This window comes from Panthera pardus, unplaced genomic scaffold (genome assembly GCF_024362965.1).
Source record: "Panthera pardus isolate Hobbes unplaced genomic scaffold, ASM2436296v1 HiC_scaffold_3, whole genome shotgun sequence".
Classification (NCBI taxonomy): Eukaryota; Metazoa; Chordata; class Mammalia; order Carnivora; family Felidae; genus Panthera; species Panthera pardus.
In genome coordinates this window covers 16,598,757-16,616,402 of record NW_026526876.1, presented here as the reverse complement: position 1 = coordinate 16,616,402, position 17,646 = coordinate 16,598,757, and the positions used below count along the sequence as shown (strand labels likewise).

Sequence of the window (17,646 nt, the reverse complement as noted above, 5' to 3'; positions counted from 1 at the left end):
CGCCCACCTGGCTCCCGTAGGCATGTGAGTTTGCAGACGCTGATTTCGAGTTAAAACTAGAGGCGTTCGATACCTTGCTTGAGAGTCGAGGTTCACTTCTGCCTAGTCTGGGAAGGAAACGGTCTGTACGTACTGGGATGCGCTTCTGTTGGCTGTCCTCTCCCAGCCGCGCGTTCAGTCCGGCCCATAACGGGTGCCCCCGTCGGGGGCTCTTCACTGCGGCCTCGTTGCCATCCTCCTCACCTCTCTTTATTAACCTGGCACAGCGCGGCCACATCCGACCACACGTGCTCTTGGCTCTACGGAAAAACCCAGAATGGGCATGCCTTTCCAGCTGGGGGCACGTGGCGGCCCCACACTCTCAAACGGGCCGGGTCCTTAAAGGGATTTGGTGTTTAATTCCTAACCTCCTGAAGGGCAGACTTCTGTAGAGCAAGGTCACTAAAAGTGGAATTGAATCATCCCTACCAGCCTTGTTCTAGGTGGTCCTTTAGAGCCCCATCTAGAACTCCGAAAGAGCTGTCCTGATCCGGGGAGCTTCCCTAAGATTGTCCTAGTCGTCTGGACGCGTCCTGTCTCTCAGTGGGCTCTGAGGAGCTCCAGGACCATGTTCAGCTCTGAAATGAGCCAAGTGGAAAGAGTCATTGGTCTTACTTAATCAGAGACTGTTCGTTTCCACTTCACCTTAATTCAGGAATAACGTTCCTGGAAATAGATGTTGTTAGAAAGACAAATAGCTTTTCTCTCCACCAGCATTAAAAGTTGAAGTATTTGGCTACGAGTTGAGACTCGGATGGGTTCTCCAGGAGGGCGTTAGAAGGTAGTGAAATTTAGAGGACGAGCAGGCACATCCTAACAGCGTTTTTATTTTTAGCTGGACTGAACCCAAACATGAATGTCAGCAGCATGGACATGACTGGCGGTTTGTCAGTGAAGGACCCGTCTCAGTCCCAGTCCCGCCTCCCTCAGTGGACACACCCCAACCCGATGGACAACCTGCCCGGTGCTGCTCCTCCCCTCGACCAGAACCCCAGCAAGCATGGTACGTCCGAGCCGGTGCCCCCGCCGGCCGTCCGGTTGCAGAGCGTGCTTGTTTTCTCACTCACGCTGCAGCTCTTTCCTGAGAATTCCTTTAGAACGGAATACTCCGTCCGTGGGTGCGTAAGACCCCAGCCGGTCTGCAGTCAGGCCTCCTGAAACCCCAGCCGCCACCCGCTCGCCACAAACCCAGTCGTTGAAGATGCCCCAGAGCAGTGAGAACGTGGACCGTAGCCTAAATATTTGTTTAGTTTTATCTGTATCCTTCAGGAAGAAAACTTGTCTATCTACCGAGAAAAATTTTTTTCAATAAAATAAAACACAGTAGACTTCCAACTTGACAAACTTCATGGTTCTTAAAGGATTTCGGTCTTGGGGCGCCTGGGTGGCTCAGTCGGTGAAGCGTCCGACTTCGGCTCAGGTTATGATCTTACGGTTTGTGAGTTCGAGCCCCGCATCGGGCTCTGTGCTGACAGTTCCTTTGGGTTCTGTGTCTCCCTCTGTCTCTCTGCCCCTCCCCTGCTTGCTCTCTCTCTTTTTCTCTCTCTCTCTCAAAAAAGGAATAAACATTAAAAAAAAATTTTTTTTTTTTTATAAAGAATTTCAGTCTTGGGGCACCTGGCTGGCTCAGTTGATGGAGCCTACAGCTCTTAATTCTTTTTTTTTACATTTATTTATTTTTGATAGAGAGACAGAGCACAAGCGGGGGAGGGGAAGAGAGAGACAAAGACACAGGATCCAAAGCAGGCCCCAGGCTCCGAGCTGTCAGCACAGAGCCTGACACGGGGCTCAAACTCCCAAACCGCGAGATCATGACCTGAGCCGGAGTCTGATGCTTAACCCACTGAGCCACCCAGGCGCCCCTGGAGCCTACAGCTCTTGATCTCAGGGTTGTGGCTTCAAGCCCCACGGTGGATGTAGAGATTACTTAAAAATAAAATCTTTAGGGGCACCTGTGTGGCGCAGTCGGTTGAGCATCCAACGTCAGCTCAGGTCATGATCTCATGGTTCGGGAGTTCAAGCCCCACGTCGGGCTCGCTGCTGTCAGCGCAGAGCCCGCTTCAGATCTATCTTCTGTCCCTGCCTCTTTTTGTCCCTCCCCGCCTTGCGCTGTCTCAAAACTAAGTAAAATAAAATGAATTTTTAAAATGAGAATTGTAAAATAAAAACCTTAAAAAAACAAAACAATTTCAGTCTTTCACAGACGCACCAACCGAAATAGTCACTTATCCTTAGAGAGTGCTGGACAAATCGAGTGTGCTTGTTCCTGTACCTCTGAAAGGGACAGGGCCCGGCGCCCAGCCGCGAGGGCTCAGAGGCCCAAGAACGCCCTGTTCACCGGGCTCTTTGCTTCCCGCTGTCCTCACAGGTGCTATCCCCGGAGGCCTGAGCATCGGGCCTCCGGCTAAGTCCTCCATTGACGACTCCTATGGCCGGTACGATTTAATCCAGAACAGTGAGTCACCAGCCAGCCCTCCGGTAGCTGTTCCCCACAGCTGGTCACGTGCCAAATCTGACAGTGATAAAATCTCGAATGGCTCCAGCATCAACTGGCCCCCAGGTAAGAGCGCACGAGACCTGCGTGCAGTGGCGGAGCAGAACCGCCTCAAGCCCCGGGAGAGCGACTCCGCCCCGGAGGAGCCGGGATCTGAGCCAAGAGTCCTGGAGGCGTGAGCTCCTGCTTTGGCTTTGCCACTGGAAATCCAGATTCGGGAAGTGGTTAGCCCCCGGCGCTTTCCTGAAGCCCCTTAGTTCAGTGGAAGGAGGATGGGCGCTGGGTTGCGTCCGGTCCAACGGTTGCTAGACTTCACACCTTCCGAACGCCCTCTGAACGGGGCAGCTACGGTACCTGCTTCTAGCCGGTTCCCGAGGATTGATGATTCCCTGGAAGAAAGTCTAGGATGTGTCTCCTGTTTTGACTCATAGATTATAAGAATTTGCATAAATTCTCGTGAGGCGACGTGAAGGTGCTGTGATTCTCACGTGTCTTGATTTCCATTTCGTTTGGCATTTTCCAGAATTCCATCCTGGAGTCCCGTGGAAAGGACTTCAGAACATAGACCCTGAGAACGACCCCGACGTCACTCCTGGAAGTGTCCCCACCGGGCCCACCATCAATACCACCATACAGGACGTCAACCGCTACCTCCTCAAGAGTGGAGGTGAGGTGTCGGGTGCCGTGCGGGCCGTGAGGCAGGGATGCTGGGAGACGCGTTTATGTGCACTTCTCCCCACCCGGAGGTAGTGCTGAAGGTGAAAACGGAGCCTGATTTCGACCAAGTGGGCTCCCTGGACTTATTAACGCACCGTTTTAGAGCACTATGTCGTGAAATGCCGAATTAAGGATTAAGCCTTTTAGTGAAAAAGTTCCCACTTAGGATCTATTTAAACTGCAGGTGAATTGACCCCTTACTGCCCTATCTCCGTCCACTTCCTTCCACGAAGTCTGGTAAAAAGACTAAAACCCGCCCCCCAGCACCATGTTCCCAGCAGAACTCAGGATGCTAGATTTTGGCACGCCCTGTGTCAGACGTTAGGATCCAGCAGGAGGAAGTGAGGAGCTGGCTGTGAAGTTCAAATCGTAAGTGTAGCTTCCGGGCGTGGTGCCGAGAAGGGCAGACGGCGCAGCTCCGGTGAAGTCGTGGCGTCACCGTCAGAATGGTGTGTGGGAATAGCCGGGCTGCCGTGGGTGCTCGTCCCCAATGAGGCCCCTCGGGTCGTTCCCAGAACGTTAATTCAGTTTTCCTGCCGTGGGTGAGACTGTGGGAGAGGTGCAGTTCTTTTCAGCGGTTCCTTAAAGTGATGGGCTTCTAGGCGTTTCTGTGGTTTGGGTAGAAAACCAGAAGTTCAGATCCCTCTGTTCAGGGCTGTGCATCCCTCGTGCCTCGATGCAGCTTCTGCTTAGACCCTGCCGTTGGGGACAGAGGAATGGTACAGGGGACACGAAATGGAGCCTGTGTGAGACGGCAGGGGACAAGGGAGAGGCACAAGCCGGAAGTCAGACTCTGCTCTCACAGCTTGTCACCCTGAGTGTGCGGCAGGGCTGTGTCTGAGCAGGAATGGCCATCAGTGTATTTTGAGGCTCGTGGCAGGTGTGAAGAGGGAGCACTGACCCGGGTATTGAAAGACCTCAGAAGGAGTCGAGGTGGCTTGGTGTAGCACAGAGCTTCTGCCATTGCCCCGTGGGTCCTCCAGTGGTCCATTGGCCGCTGAACGGCCCTTGGAGCACCGCGGGCGACACATGAGTGTGACGTGACAAAGGTGCCCTGCAGAAGTAGGTAAATTCTGAGGACAGGGCTAAGCAGCCGTCCTCCAGTCCGGAGTGGCTGAGGCGGAGGCAGACAGAGGAAAATCTAGAAGCCTCAGAAGCGTCGGCATCAGGATAAGATGAGAAAACCGAACCTCCAACTCCGGGATAAAGAATCAGGCAGCCGTCCAACCTGGGCACCTCGGAGCTTCCCGTGACGTGACTTTGGGGGGCGACTTCAGGGGGTGGTCGGTGGACGTTTCGAGTCTCAGGCAGCTCCCGCCAGGCTCCCCCTGCACGCGCCAGAGGACCCTCTCCTCTGCTCCTGAGCCCCTCGTGGTTTGCTCTTTGGGAGAAGGGAACCCACAGAACTCCTCTGTGTGTAAGTGGTTTGCATAGTCTGCCGCAGGGGGGACTGCCAGGGCCGGACCTGCTGAGCTGGTTCCGCCACCACCACCGCCACCCCAGGTGGGGCCCCAGGAAGGAAGGTCATCCTGCGGAAGGAAATGTGGAAATGTGACAAGCCGATTGTGCTCATGTCCCCTCCCCGGTGGCGCTCGGTGCTCGAGCAGGTATTGTCACACGAGGGCAGCCAGCCCTCCAGCTCCCCACACGGCTCTCCACCGCACGCCCGTGGCATGAGGGAGCGGGCGCGGGAGCGGGAGCGGCACGGACGGGAGCCAGAAGACACACGGAGACATTTGGAGTCGGAACGGAGTGCTGGTCTTTAATGGCCAAATGGATCACCAAGAACTCGGAGGGTTTTTTTAGTTTTGTGGGTATCGTTTGAGGCGTGAACAGCTGGAGACTGCCCGCACTGCTAGTTTTCTCCTGCTTGGGGGGGAGTCAGTGTGACCCCTCCCCACGCAGGGCGCTGTTCTCGACACCCTGCCGGTGAGGCTCTTCTCTCGGGCCCTGACGCCCCGCGTACCCTCCGGAGCGCCCCGGCCTCTCCGCGTGGCTGCGGGACCCCACGCGGGGGGGGGGCGAGCGTCGGCGGCCCGCCCTGGCCGCGGTCCCGGCCCCGCGTCGCTCACGCTGTCGGCCTCCCGCCAAAGCCCCCTTGGGAGACCCCCTCCTGGTTGCCGGCGCGGTCACGCCGCTGGGCAGCCTCTGAGCACCTCCTCTGCTCCTGCAGGGTCCTCCCCACCGTCATCTCAGAGTGCCGCGCTGCCTTCCTCGAGTGCCTGGCCGCTCAGTGCCTCCGGCTACGGTCGCTCCTTCAGCAGCATCGCACCGGCGCCTAGCATTGCAGGTACGCCCCTGCTCTCCCCAGGCGGCACCGGCCGTCCCTGCCGTCCCTGCCGTCCCTGCCGTCCCTGCCACTTGCCCGCTCGCTCCAGACACCCCAGGGCGCGCCATGGGGTGTGGCCAAAGGCGGGGAAGGCGGGGCCCGGGCACCTCCGCCCCCTTCCATGTGCGGTGGGCACGGGAACATGGCCTCTGCGGGGTTGTCGCAAAGGGCACGTGGTTGTGGGACGCGGCACACCTGTCACCTAAATGTACCTCCACCCGCCCTCCCCCGCAGCTGCAGGACAGGGGGTGCACGGGGATTAGGGACACACAGGCGCAGCCGCTCAGACTTTGCCGTTACCTCTGCCATCACGGATGGAGGAGACGAGAGCGGGTCCCGTCAAGTGTGGCCGCTTCTCGTCACTCGGATAAGCGCAGCGCCTGGATTATTTCTCTGTTACCCTAGACGCTTACGTCTTTGAAGTGAACAGTTTCCTTCTAGGCTTACAGGAGAATTGAGAATTGTCTGCCATAAAAACCTCAGGAGAATTTGTATCTGAAAACTTTAAGACAAGGCTATAACGAGATGTGGGTACACACGCTCACGGAATGTGTATCAGGTTTGTGAATAGAAAACTTACACAAGGAAGGTTTATTGCTTATAAACGTCTTCAGGTACGCTTCTGTATTCCTTCAAACCTTGTCGTCCAGACTTAGTTAAACTTATTTAAACCAGCGCCATAGGAATTCTTTTTGGTACTCGTACCTGAGGAAAAAAGTAGTTTTGGTATTATTTAGCATTTTTTCCCCTCACTCCGAAGTCTGTTTCTTCATTTTTTCAACTTTGATCCCAGTGTAACAAACGTACAGTCTTCTGTTAGTTCCCGGTGCACAATACAGTGATTCAACATACGGTTTAGCGTCTTATGAAAAAGCGTCCGGATTACTCTCTTCCTTCTAATGCTTATTCTTTCTGACGTTTACAGAGATGTGTGTAGACCTTTAATGCTTCCAAAATCACTTAGCTGAAGAAAAGGGGCAGAATCAAATCATTTTCTCTGTATGAGGCAGTTTTTAGGGCATTTTTGTTTTTCTCATCAAGGACACCTTTGCTAAGATTAGCGTTTGTTTGTTTGTTTGAAGTCACAGTCAATGCCAGTAGGCAGGGGTGGAGGGGAGCTGCACACACAGTCCATATCGGCCTGGTCACTGCCATGCTGTCCAGGGACCACGGCGACGCGACGACTCTGCCACCAGCACTTCCTGTCCTTGCCACACTGGGCGAGTGAGGCAGGCCCGGCCCTCGTCCGGGTGTCCGCACATCGCAGCCGAGCCCTGGGTGCGGGAGAAGCTGGGGCCGGGAGTCATTGCCAGTTTGGTTTTTTCTCCCGGAGAGCCTTAAAACACCCTTCCCCCAGCTGAGGTTCTAAGATGCCGAACACTCGGCCGCCAGCACCGGGGGGGCCGCAAGCATCCGTGTGCGCAGTGCGGCCCTGCCAGCGGGTCTCGAAGCTGTGGGCGGTCAGGGCAGAGCCCTGGAAAGGGGCTGGTGCCTAAAGACGTAGCTTGAAGGATCTGCAGGTTAGGCTTTTGACCTCAATTAGTTTGTTACGTTACGAGCTCGTCCCAGTGGAATATGTTGGTAAATTAGCCTTAACATTGAACTACAGAAATGCTATTTTTTGGTGGCAAATCTGGTTCTGGCACATTTTGCGAATTAGTGTGAGAACCGGCGGGGTCTCTGCTGGGCACAGGCTGCCTGTGTTTCCGGGCAGAGATTCAAGAGCGAGCACACCCCGTGGTTCTCGGGTGGGGGTGCCTTAACTTGCTGTTCCTTGCTCGTGATGCTTCTGCCGGCGCCCGAGAGCACTTCGTGCGGTGCCCCACACCCTACGGTGACTTTTCTTCTCTGTCTCAAGAATGCCTGTGCTCCGTCTCTCTGCCTTTCTAGGTAAACTGTCAGACATTAAATCGACGTGGTCCTCTGGCCCTGCCTCCCACACGCAAGCCTCTCTGTCTCACGAACTGTGGAAGGTGCCCAGAAACACTACTGCACCCACGAGGCCGCCTCCAGGGTTAACCAATCCCAAGCCTTCCTCCACCTGGGGAGCCAGCCCCCTCGGCTGGACCAGCTCTTACTCCTCGGGTACGAATCCGTCCTCTGTGCAAGTGGGGTGGGGGTGGGGGAGCACGGGGGCTGTGCACCTGCTCCACTTACCCTTCAGGGAACGTGCCTGTCGCGTTGTCCCGGGACCCCTTCACAAGGACTGCTGTGACCCCGCCCCCCAGGTCCCAGGGCGGGCTGCGGAGGAGGCGCCCCAGACTCTTGGGGCGTGTCTGGGCCCGGCGCTCCGGCTGCCCTGATGTCGGCATCTGCCCTGGGCCCCGGCGGTCACGGCGCCCCTCGAGGGGCCTCGCTGGGCCCGGGGAGGAAGCCCGTTCGTGCACAAGGGGCTCCGTTGCCACTTGCATAGTTGCTTGTCCACAACATTTCTCTGGGGCAGGTGGCCTCCAGCGTGAGGCAGCTCCTGTATCCCGATGTGCCCTCCACCAGCTGTGCGGATGGGAGAAATGCGTGCACTGGGAGTTTTTAAGAAGCTGAGATTAGAACCCACCGCAGATAGTTTGGAAATGGCTGTCGGCCCCTTGAGAGCAGCCCGGTGGGTCTGCGGTACTAACAAGGGGGATTTCAGAGCGTTGATTCCAAGGAGCATGGGGGCCGAGGAGGAGTCCCTCGTCACACCTGCCCCCAGGAGTCTGCAGGGATCGTGGGCTTGGGTTCCTCAGAGCAAAACGACGGCGTGGGTTTTCAAAGGTTGAGAAAGGCTTAGAGCACGTGGCGGCGCTCTGGGCCACCGAGTGTTGGCAAGACGAGAAGCCTCCGGAGGCCATGCTGACTGCTCTTCCCTGGCTCGTGCAGGTTCCGCGTGGAGCACCGACACCTCAGGAAGGACAAGCAGCTGGCTCGTTCTCCGCAACCTCACGCCCCAGGTACAGGCGCCTGCCGTGGGGGTCACCGTGCGGGGACCCCGCCGCCTGCCGGTCTCTGTGCCGGGGGCCCTCGTGTTCCTGGTGAACTGTGTATTTTTCAGGCTTAAGGACTCTACCCTTTAGACAGTTGCTTGCCTTTAATTACAGCCCCTCGAGAGCGATTTGTCCTGTGCTCACCTTTTCTGGGGTCAGGGGCCACAAGGCCACCAGGACCACGGGCTCTGTGCGATGTGCCCTGGCTGGGGGTGGGCGGGGAGGCCAGAACCAAAATGGGGTCTTTTCTTTCTCCTGATTTACTTAACTTACAGTGAAAATTACATGGTAAGTTACAAGGCATAAAAGGTAAAACCATAAAGTCGTATAGGACAGACATTCGCCCAGTGTTTAGTACACAGGGTGACGTACATTTCCTTTGAAGAATGTCACGGAAGAAGCCCCAGGAAGCTCGTTACTGCCCCCTTTGCTTCCTCAATCAGATCGACGGCTCTACCCTACGGACGCTGTGTTTGCAGCACGGGCCTCTCGTCACATTCCACCTGAACCTGACCCAAGGCAACGCCGTGGTCCGCTACAGCTCCAAGGAGGAAGCCGCCAAGGCCCAGAAGTCCCTGCACATGTACGTCTCTCGGCCGCCTCTCGGCTGCCCAATGGCTGCGGCCCCGGCAGCGCTGGGTTTGGGGTCGTAGGTATGTCTGGGGCTGCTGTGACAAAGCACGTGGGCACAGACGTCGATCGCCCCGGTTCTGTGGAGCACCCACACCTCAGGAAGGTGTCGCAGGCTCCGTTCCTTCCGAGGCTCCTCTCTTCGGCCTGCAGACGGCTGCCTTGTCCCCGTGTCCTCACGTGGTCGCCTCTGAGTCTGAGCGTGTGTGTGCTGATTGCCCGTTCTTAGAAGGACACAGTCATAGTGGATTAGGCCCCATCTTCATCCCCACTTTATTTTTTTCTTTTAATTTTATCTTCAGTGTCTTTATTTTTGAAGGAGAGAGAGAGACAGAGCATGAGCGGGGGAGGAGCAGAGAGAGAGGGAGACACGGAACTCGAAGCAGGCTCCAGGCTCCGAGCTGTCGGCACAGAGCCCGAACCCACAGACCGCGAGGTCATGACCTGGGCCGAGGTCGGACGCTTGGCCGACTGAGCCACCCGGGCGCCCCTCCTCCCCTCTTGCAAGTCCCGTCTCCCAGTACAGGCCCAGCCAAGGTGCTGGGGGTCAGGGCTCCAACAGAGGAATTTGGAGGGCCAGGCCCTAGCAGGTGTCCTGCTGCGGGGGTTGCCGTGGCCACACCCTCCACGAGGGAAAGCCCCTCCCCCCCAAGAGAGAGCAAGTAGGACACAGAAGGAAACGCTGTCTCCACGGGTAGCCCCAGGCGGGTGACGCATCCTAGCAGCCACCTCCCTCCCCCAATTACCGGATGCTCTTGATAAGACGTGTGAATGCACCTGCTCAGTGACGTCAGTGGAGCCGCAGGGCCCAGAAATTAGTCGTTCCCATTTTTAGCCCAGGATGTAAGTTAACAGATTCTAGATGATGCCCAAGTTGAGGGGCCCCTTCACGTACCTCCTGAAGAATATGCCGTTACCGACACAGTATAGCTACTAAAGGTGTCAGATGAGGGAAGCAGCTCGTGATCTGGGGTTGGAAACAGCAGAAGCAAAACGCGAGCCGTGGGCTCTTTCCGGGTGACCTGTGACGCCCCCAGCTGCGCTTTTTTCTGTGAAAGCAGCACGGGAAGCCAGGGAGGTGGGCACAGGAAGGCGCGGGGTTGTTCCACTCACGTGACTGCTGTCCTGCTCCTCCTTTCTGTTGGTTTTGAGGGTTTTGGTGGCTTTTTCGAGCTGTAGTTGGCATACGGCGCTGCGTCCGTTTAAGGTGCGCACGCGTGGATTTAACGCGTTCGTATCCTGCACGGGTGTGATCGCTGCGCGGCATTAGCTCACGCCTCCGCTGGCCCAGAATTACCGTTTCGTGTTTGTCGCGAGCACGTTGCACATCTGCCCTGTTAGCAGCTCTGGCGTGTCGAGTGTGGCCAGTTGTCGTCAGCGCGCAGTGTGTTAGGTCCTCGGGACTCACTCATCTCCTAACTGGAAGTCCGTACCCTTGTGCCAACACCACCCCACTTCCCAGCCCTTGGCGACCCCCTTTCTACTCTCTGTGTCTGCCAGCGTGGATCTTTTAGACTCCGCACCCAAGCGAGATCACGCGGTATTTGTCTTTCCCTGACTTCCCTCCCTTCGCTTAAGGCCACCAGCGTCCGTGCGTGTTTGTCACAAATGGCGGGGTCTTCTTTCCCACAGCTGAGTGATATTCCATGGTGGGGGCAGGGGCTGTGAACCATCTTGCTCCGTTCATCCATTGACGGGCACTCAGGTTCTTTCCATATCTTGGTTACTTTGTTGTTTTTTTTTAACATTTTTTATTTATTTTTGGGACAGAGAGAGACAGAGCATGAACGGGGGAGGGGCAGAGAGAGAGGGAGACACAGAATCGGAAACAGGCTCCAGGCTCCGAGCCATCAGCCCAGAGCCTGACGCGGGGCTCGAACTCACGGACCGCGAGATCGTGACCTGGCTGAAGTCGGACGCTTAACCGACTGCGCCACCCAGGCACCCCAATATCTTGGTTACTTTGGACAATACTGCAGGAATGCTTTCCTTCGGATGTGTGGCCAGAAGTGAGATTGCCGGATCGTACGATTCTTCCGTTGTTAACTTTCTGAGAAACCTCTGTAGCGGCTGGACTAACTCACATTCGCCCAGCAGTACCGAAGGGCTCCCTATTCTCAGCATCCTTACCGACGGTTGTTATCTCTTGCCTTTTTGATGACAGCCATTCTGACAGGTGTGAGGTGATTTCTCATTGGGCTTTGATTTGCATTTCCCTGATGATGAGTGATGTGAATATTTTTGTGAATATTTTTCTCCATTCCGTAGTGTCTTTTCATTGGATTGACAGTTTCCTCTGCTGTGCAGAAGATTTTTAGTTTGATGCAGTCCTGCTTATTAACTTCTTTCTTCATTGCTTGTGCTTTTTTAAGTTTTGTTTATTTAAGTAATCTCTATACCCAACATGGGGCTCAGACTCACAACCTTGAGATCAAGAGTCGCACGCTCCATCGACTGAGTTAGCCGGCACCCCACGTGCTTTTAGTGTCATATCAAAAAATCATTGCCAGGGGGGCGCCTGGGTGGCTCACTTGGTTGAGCGTCTGACTCTTGATTTCGGCTCGGGTCATGATCTCACAGTTGGTGGCCTCGAGCCCCGTGTCCAGCTCCGCACTGACAGCACAGAGCCTTCTTGGGATTCTCTCGCCCGCTCTCTCTGCCCCTCTCCCCTGCTTGCACCCTTGCTCTTGCTCACTCTCTCTAAAATTAAAAAAAAAAAAAAAATCATTGCCAAGACCAACGTCAAGGAGCTTTTTCCCTGTGTGTTCTCCCAGGAGTTTTACAGTTCCAGAATCTTACGTTGAAGTCTTGAATCCATTTCAAGTTAATTTTTGTGAGTGGCGTGAGATAGGCGTCCACTTTTCCTTGTTCTGCACGTGTTTTCCAGTTTTTCCAGCACATTTGTTGAAGAGACTATCCTTTCCCCTTTCCCCACTGAGTACTCTTGATGCCCTGGCCAAATACTAATCGATTGTCTACGTGGGGATCTATTTCTGGCTTTCTGTTCTGTTCCACTGGTCTGTGTGTCTGTGTCTGTCTGGGTGGTGGTGGTGGTTGTTGTTGTTGTTGTTGATTGTTTTGGTTTTGTTACCATACTGATTTGGATACCGTAGCTTTGTAGTCTGGTTTGGAATCAGCAAGTGTGATGCCTCCTGCTGTGTTACTCTTTCTCAGAATTGCTTTGGCCATTTGGAGTCTTTCGTGGTTCCATACAAACTTGCATGAAGAATGCCACTGGAGTTTTTATAGGGACTACGGTATAGACGGCGTCGAGTCGTCGGGACTTTTAATAGTGGTGATTCTTCTGATGCGAGAACGAACGCAGGACATCCTTCCATTTGTACCTTCTTCGGTTTCTTAGAATTATTTTCGTTTTCATTGCACGAAAAGTGTTCACTTGCTTGCATAAATTTACTCCTAAGAGTTTTGTTGCTTTTGATGCTGGTGCAAATGAGGTTTTTTCTTTCCCTTTCAGGTGTTTCACTTTCAGTGTATACGAATGCACTTGTTTTCTTTATGTTGGTTGTGTATCCTGCAACTTTACTGAATTCATCAGTAGTTTTTGGGTTGAGTCTTTCAAGTTTTCTCTACGTAAGATCACGTCATCTGCAAATAATGCCACTTTTATCCCTTCCATTCCAGTTTGGATGCCTTTTACTTCTTGGTCTTGCCCGATTACTCTGGCCGAGACTCCAGTCCTCTGTCGAAAAGACGTGGCAAGAGCAGGCATCCTTGTTTTGTTCCTGATCTTAGAGAAGATGCTTCCAGCCTCTCACCGCTGAGTATATTGGCTGTGTGTCTGTCTTGTGCGGGTGGCCTTTATTACCCGGAGGCGTGCCCCTTCTGTCCCCTGTCGTGGGGGGTCTTTGTCGTGAAAGGTCGTTGTGTTCGGTCAGATGCCATTTCTGCATCTGCTGAGACGTTCGGATCTTGACCTTTGACTCCGTCAACGTGACGCATCACACTTGTTGATCTGCGGGTGTCGAACCGTCGTTGCATCTCCGGGATAAATCCTACTTAATCATGATGTATGATCCTTTTAAAGTGCTGTTGAATTCAGTCTCCTAATATTGTGTTGAGAATGTTTACATCTGTGTTCGTCAGGAATACTGTTCTGTGGTTTCTTGCATCCTGGTCTGGTTTTGGGGTCAAGATGACACGGGCCTCATAAAACGAGGGTGGGAGCGTCCCCTTCTCTCGGTTTTTCTGAAGGCGTTTGAGAAGGATCGCTGTTGAATTCTAGGTAGAAATCCCCAGGAAAGCCATGTCGTGGTCCCGGGCTTTTCTGTCCTGGGAGGTCTTTGGTCACTGAGTCAGTCTCCTTGCTCATTATCGGTCTGTTGAGACTTTCTGTTTCCTCATGAGTCAGTCCTGCTAGGTTGTCTGTCTCCAGGGATTTGTCCGTCTCTTCTAGGCTGTCCCCAGTTTGTCGGCATGGGATCGTTCCCAGGAGTCTCTCCCGATCCCGCGTGTTTCTGTGGTGTCAGTCGTCGTGTCTCCTCTGTCATTTCCGATCTTACTGACTTGAGTCTTTGCGGTTCCGTTTCTTCGTCCGGCTGAAGCTCTGTCAAATTTCGTATCTTCCCAAGAGACCAGCTCTTAATTTTGTTGCCGTCCCGCCCTTTCAGGTGTGTTCTGGGAAACACCACCATCCTGGCCGAGTTTGCTGGCGAAGAAGAGGTAAATCGTTTCCTGGCCCAAGGCCAGGCGGTGCCGTCCACCTCCGGCTGGCAGTCGGGCACCGGGGCCGGCCAGGCGCGGCTGGGCGCCTCGGGCGGCTCCCACGGCCTGGTGCGGAGCGACACCGGCCACTGGAGCGCCCCGTGTCTGGCCGGCAAAGGGAGCAGCGACCTGCTGTGGGGCGGGGTCCCCCAGTACTCAAGCAGCCTCTGGGGCCCTCCCAGCAGTGACGACGGCAGGGTGATCGGGAGCCCCACCCCGCTGAACACCCTGCTGCCCGGCGACCTTCTCAGCGGGGAATCCATCTAGGACCGAGAGGACCCCACGGGCACCACAATCAGCAGCGCCGGGAAGAGAAGGCTGACCCTTTCCAGCCCGGGCGGCGCTGAGGACCCCGCTTGGCCCGGAGCAGCCCGGCAGCCCTTGAGTACCTCCGTCCAGTACTGGGGACGCACGTCCGCCGCGGTCCTTGCGAACTGTCCACAGGACAGTGCGGGCTGCGCTTGGTCAGTGTCACACGCTAATGACAGGATGTTCCTCATAGCTTTTTATTTTGTGTCGTCTTATGTTCGTATGGTGTGTCGTCATTTTGATTTTTTAAGTATAAAAGCTGCTTAGACTAGTTCTATCATGAAGGGCACTTTTCAGATCGTGGGCTGGAAAGGGTTATTTTATCAAGGGGGGCGGGAGGGAGGGAGACGAGAAAGCCTATGTAAAACGAGCCTGTGACGATTATGCACATTACCAGAGGCGGCCCGTAGTCAGGGCGGCTGGTGTCCATCCCCGGGCACAGAGCGCGGGCCCCACGCGGCCGCCTGCGCTCTGCCCTCCGCTCCCACGGGCCCGCCTATGCACATTACCCTTGTTTCATTACTTTTTCCTGTCATTTTTTTTAATCCCAAAAAATATTTTTTAAAAGTTAAAAAAAAAAAAAGACATATCGAACATGCAAATACTTGAATCCAGCAGGCCGACAAGGAGACGCGGGCGCTCGCCGCGTCCAGTTCTGCACTCCCAAGCTGACACCAGTGCGCAGAGACAGGCTCCAGGAAACATTTCTGAGTTCACAGCCTATGTGCGTGTGTGCGCGTGTGTGTGCGTGCGCGCGTGTGCGCACTCCTCTGTGTTTGTGTGTTAAGCGTGTGAGGATTTAACTGTGGGTTTTCCCTTTTATTCAGTATATGCTTTTTTTTTTGGCGCATTGGTCCAACGTTTGTTACTATTATTAGCTTCTAACTTTGCACTGAGTGTCCCTGCTCTTCCTTTCGCTAATCCTATACGTTAAAGAGAATTCATAGGACAGGGCCGGTGACAATTCACGTGTAAATGTTTACTCAAGGACTCTGTTACTGCGTTTAAAAATTACAGTGTATATCTCTGGATAAATAATATGTATACCTACCTTTAGCAGCTTTTTATTGTGGACTAATGCAAGAGAATTATTACCAGAGTATTGCACCGTGTTTCCATTTGGAATATAAAGCGAAAGAGAAAACAGCTGGTGCTGGACCGTGGCCATAGATACTGGTGAGAGCCACCGGCCCCGCACGAGGAGCGGGGCCAAGCACTTGGACCTGGGTGGTGACCGCTTTCGGAGGGGCCCGTGCTCAGGGCTCCCACCTGTTTACAGACCCTTTTTTCTCCTTCAGACTTTAAAATTTAAAAAAAAAAAAAAAAAAAAATTTTAAAAAGGAATTTAAAAAAAAAAAAAAGAAAAAAAGAAAAAAAAAGAGACTTCCGTGGTAAAGAAACCTATTTTCCGAATGCAGATTCGCTACTTCAGAGCTCTGGGATTGAACAAGTGTCGTCGCTTCCCTCCGGCCATCGTTGTGGACTGTCGAGTGTCCCCTTCGTCGAGGTGACGAGACGTTGTGGTCACTGTCTTGCACATGTGGACGCGCTCTCAGGAAAGCCAGGGTTCCCGAGGGGCAGCTCCACACCATTTCATGTATTTTGTAACCCGACTCCTAGCACTGAAGATGTTATTAAAAAACAAACAAAAAAATAAAAAGAAAGAAAAAAAAAGAAAAAAGGAAAAAAAAAACCACAAAGAAGAAAAATACCTAATCTCTAATGTGTAGCAGTTACATATTTACCAAATAACGGACTCAAAAGAAATAGATGTTTGAAGAGTGCTTTATATATTAAAAATTGCTTTATGTTTTAAAAATGATCAATGTTTTGATTGTTTTGCAAGAAAGAAAGACAATGGAGTAACATACCCTCAAGTATGTTTTAAAAATATATGAACATTGTGCTCCCTGCCTGCTTGATCAGGAAACTTGTGCATTACATTTTTTTTAATTAGCTTTTTAATGGTTTTATCAAAACAAAACAAAACAAAAAAAGAACAAAAAACAAAAAATTAAAAAAAAAAACAAAAAAAATTTAAAAAAAAAGAGAAAGTCCTGCAAAATTGCAGATCGACAAAAGCTGGTTTTATAGAGGATCATGAACTATGCACAAACCGGGTTCAAGACTTGTTTTCTGAAGTTTAGTCGTGTATTTAGCTAAACAAACCTTCCTCAGAGTAAGTGCATCTCATTGCCGTTACCTGCGTCCTATGTATTTGACGTACACGTACTTACGCGTGTACGTCAAATATATGTGCGAGCGCGCGTGCGTGCATGCGTGTGCGTCCAGACAGCGGGCCGTGCTGCCGCCTAGCATCGGGTTGTAGAAAAACGGAGTTTTTAAAATTGGGGATGGAAGTGAAGACGCTTTATTTGTTTGTTTTTGTTTTTTGTTAATTTTTTTTGACCTTTTCTTTTGAATTAAAGATGTCTGTAACTCTGAGATTAAAAAACAAGTTTGTGGCTTTTAATGTTTTTTCCTCATAGAATGTGATCGTTAAAGAACACGCACCAAGAGTTGCTTTCAAAAGGACAACGCTTTGTTGAATCTTAATAAATTGCAATTTTTTTCTTGGCTGTTCAAATAAATGTGGTTTTTGTTTTTGTTTTTGTTTTTGTTTTTGTTTTTGTTTTCCCAGGGACAGGTATCCTCGATTTTCACTTTATGTGCTGGGGGAGAGAGCGCGCCCCTCTCCGCCAGCCTCCGAGCTACGCGAGTAAGGAGACGGAGGCCCGGATGCCGGCTGGGTGGCGGATAATGTTCTCGTTTGTCTCGTACCTTTGCAGTTCGCCCTGAAGCCCCAGCACGGATGGTCGAGAGCCTGAGACGCAGCCAGGGCCGCCGGCCCCCCGGCCCCCGTGACCCGGTTTGGGCGTCAGAAATATTTGGACAGAAGCGCGTGATGGAGGAGGTCTTCTGTGTTTCCTAGACGTTTCCTCGTTTATCCCTGTAAAACAACCCAAAGTGAGCCGTGGAAGGTACCTGTCACGAAGCACTGTGCACGAGCAGAGCGGGAGTCCAGGCCCGGCCAGGGCGCGTGGCTCGCTCTCGGTGCCGTATCCCCCTCCCGCGGCAGCCAAGAGGCGAACACTTCGCTCATTTTCTCGGGTCCGCGCCGAACACCGTGACCTTAGAACGGTTCCGGAAGCATCGGCGCCTCTCATCATCCGGATGGTGAAGACGGTGTCTGGGAGACCAGCCGGCACGTCCGCCGCCGTGACCGCTTGCCCAGAGACTGGCAGGACGGCGCGCTGTCTCCACCCCCCTTCCGCGGCGGCGGCGGGAAGGCAGGCCCGCGGACTCCTGGCCCCGCCCCACCTCTTCCGAAAGCTGCGCCGGACCGGACCGCGCCGAGGGGCTCCGAGGGGCTCACGGTCCGTCCGGAGAAGCGCAAGACCAGAAGGGGTGGAAGCCGGGAGCGGGGCAAAGCGCACCCGGTC

The 17,646-nt window shown here is 53.6% G+C and overlaps 1 protein-coding gene across 1 annotated transcript in view; it reads left to right on the top strand.

Annotated features, from left to right (window-relative positions):
- TNRC6C (trinucleotide repeat containing adaptor 6C) overlaps window positions 1-16,794 on the top strand; it is a 96,610-nt gene extending 79,816 nt beyond the window's left edge. Inside the window, 8 exon segments of the mRNA XM_019466070.2 lie at window positions 875-1,042; window positions 2,408-2,599; window positions 3,057-3,200; window positions 5,424-5,540; window positions 7,470-7,664; window positions 8,439-8,509; window positions 8,986-9,125; window positions 13,801-16,794. Coding sequence (XP_019321615.2) covers window positions 875-1,042; window positions 2,408-2,599; window positions 3,057-3,200; window positions 5,424-5,540; window positions 7,470-7,664; window positions 8,439-8,509; window positions 8,986-9,125; window positions 13,801-14,161 — 1,388 coding nt within the window. The 3' untranslated portion in view covers window positions 14,162-16,794.
- The last annotated feature ends 852 nt before the right edge of the window (window positions 16,795-17,646 follow it).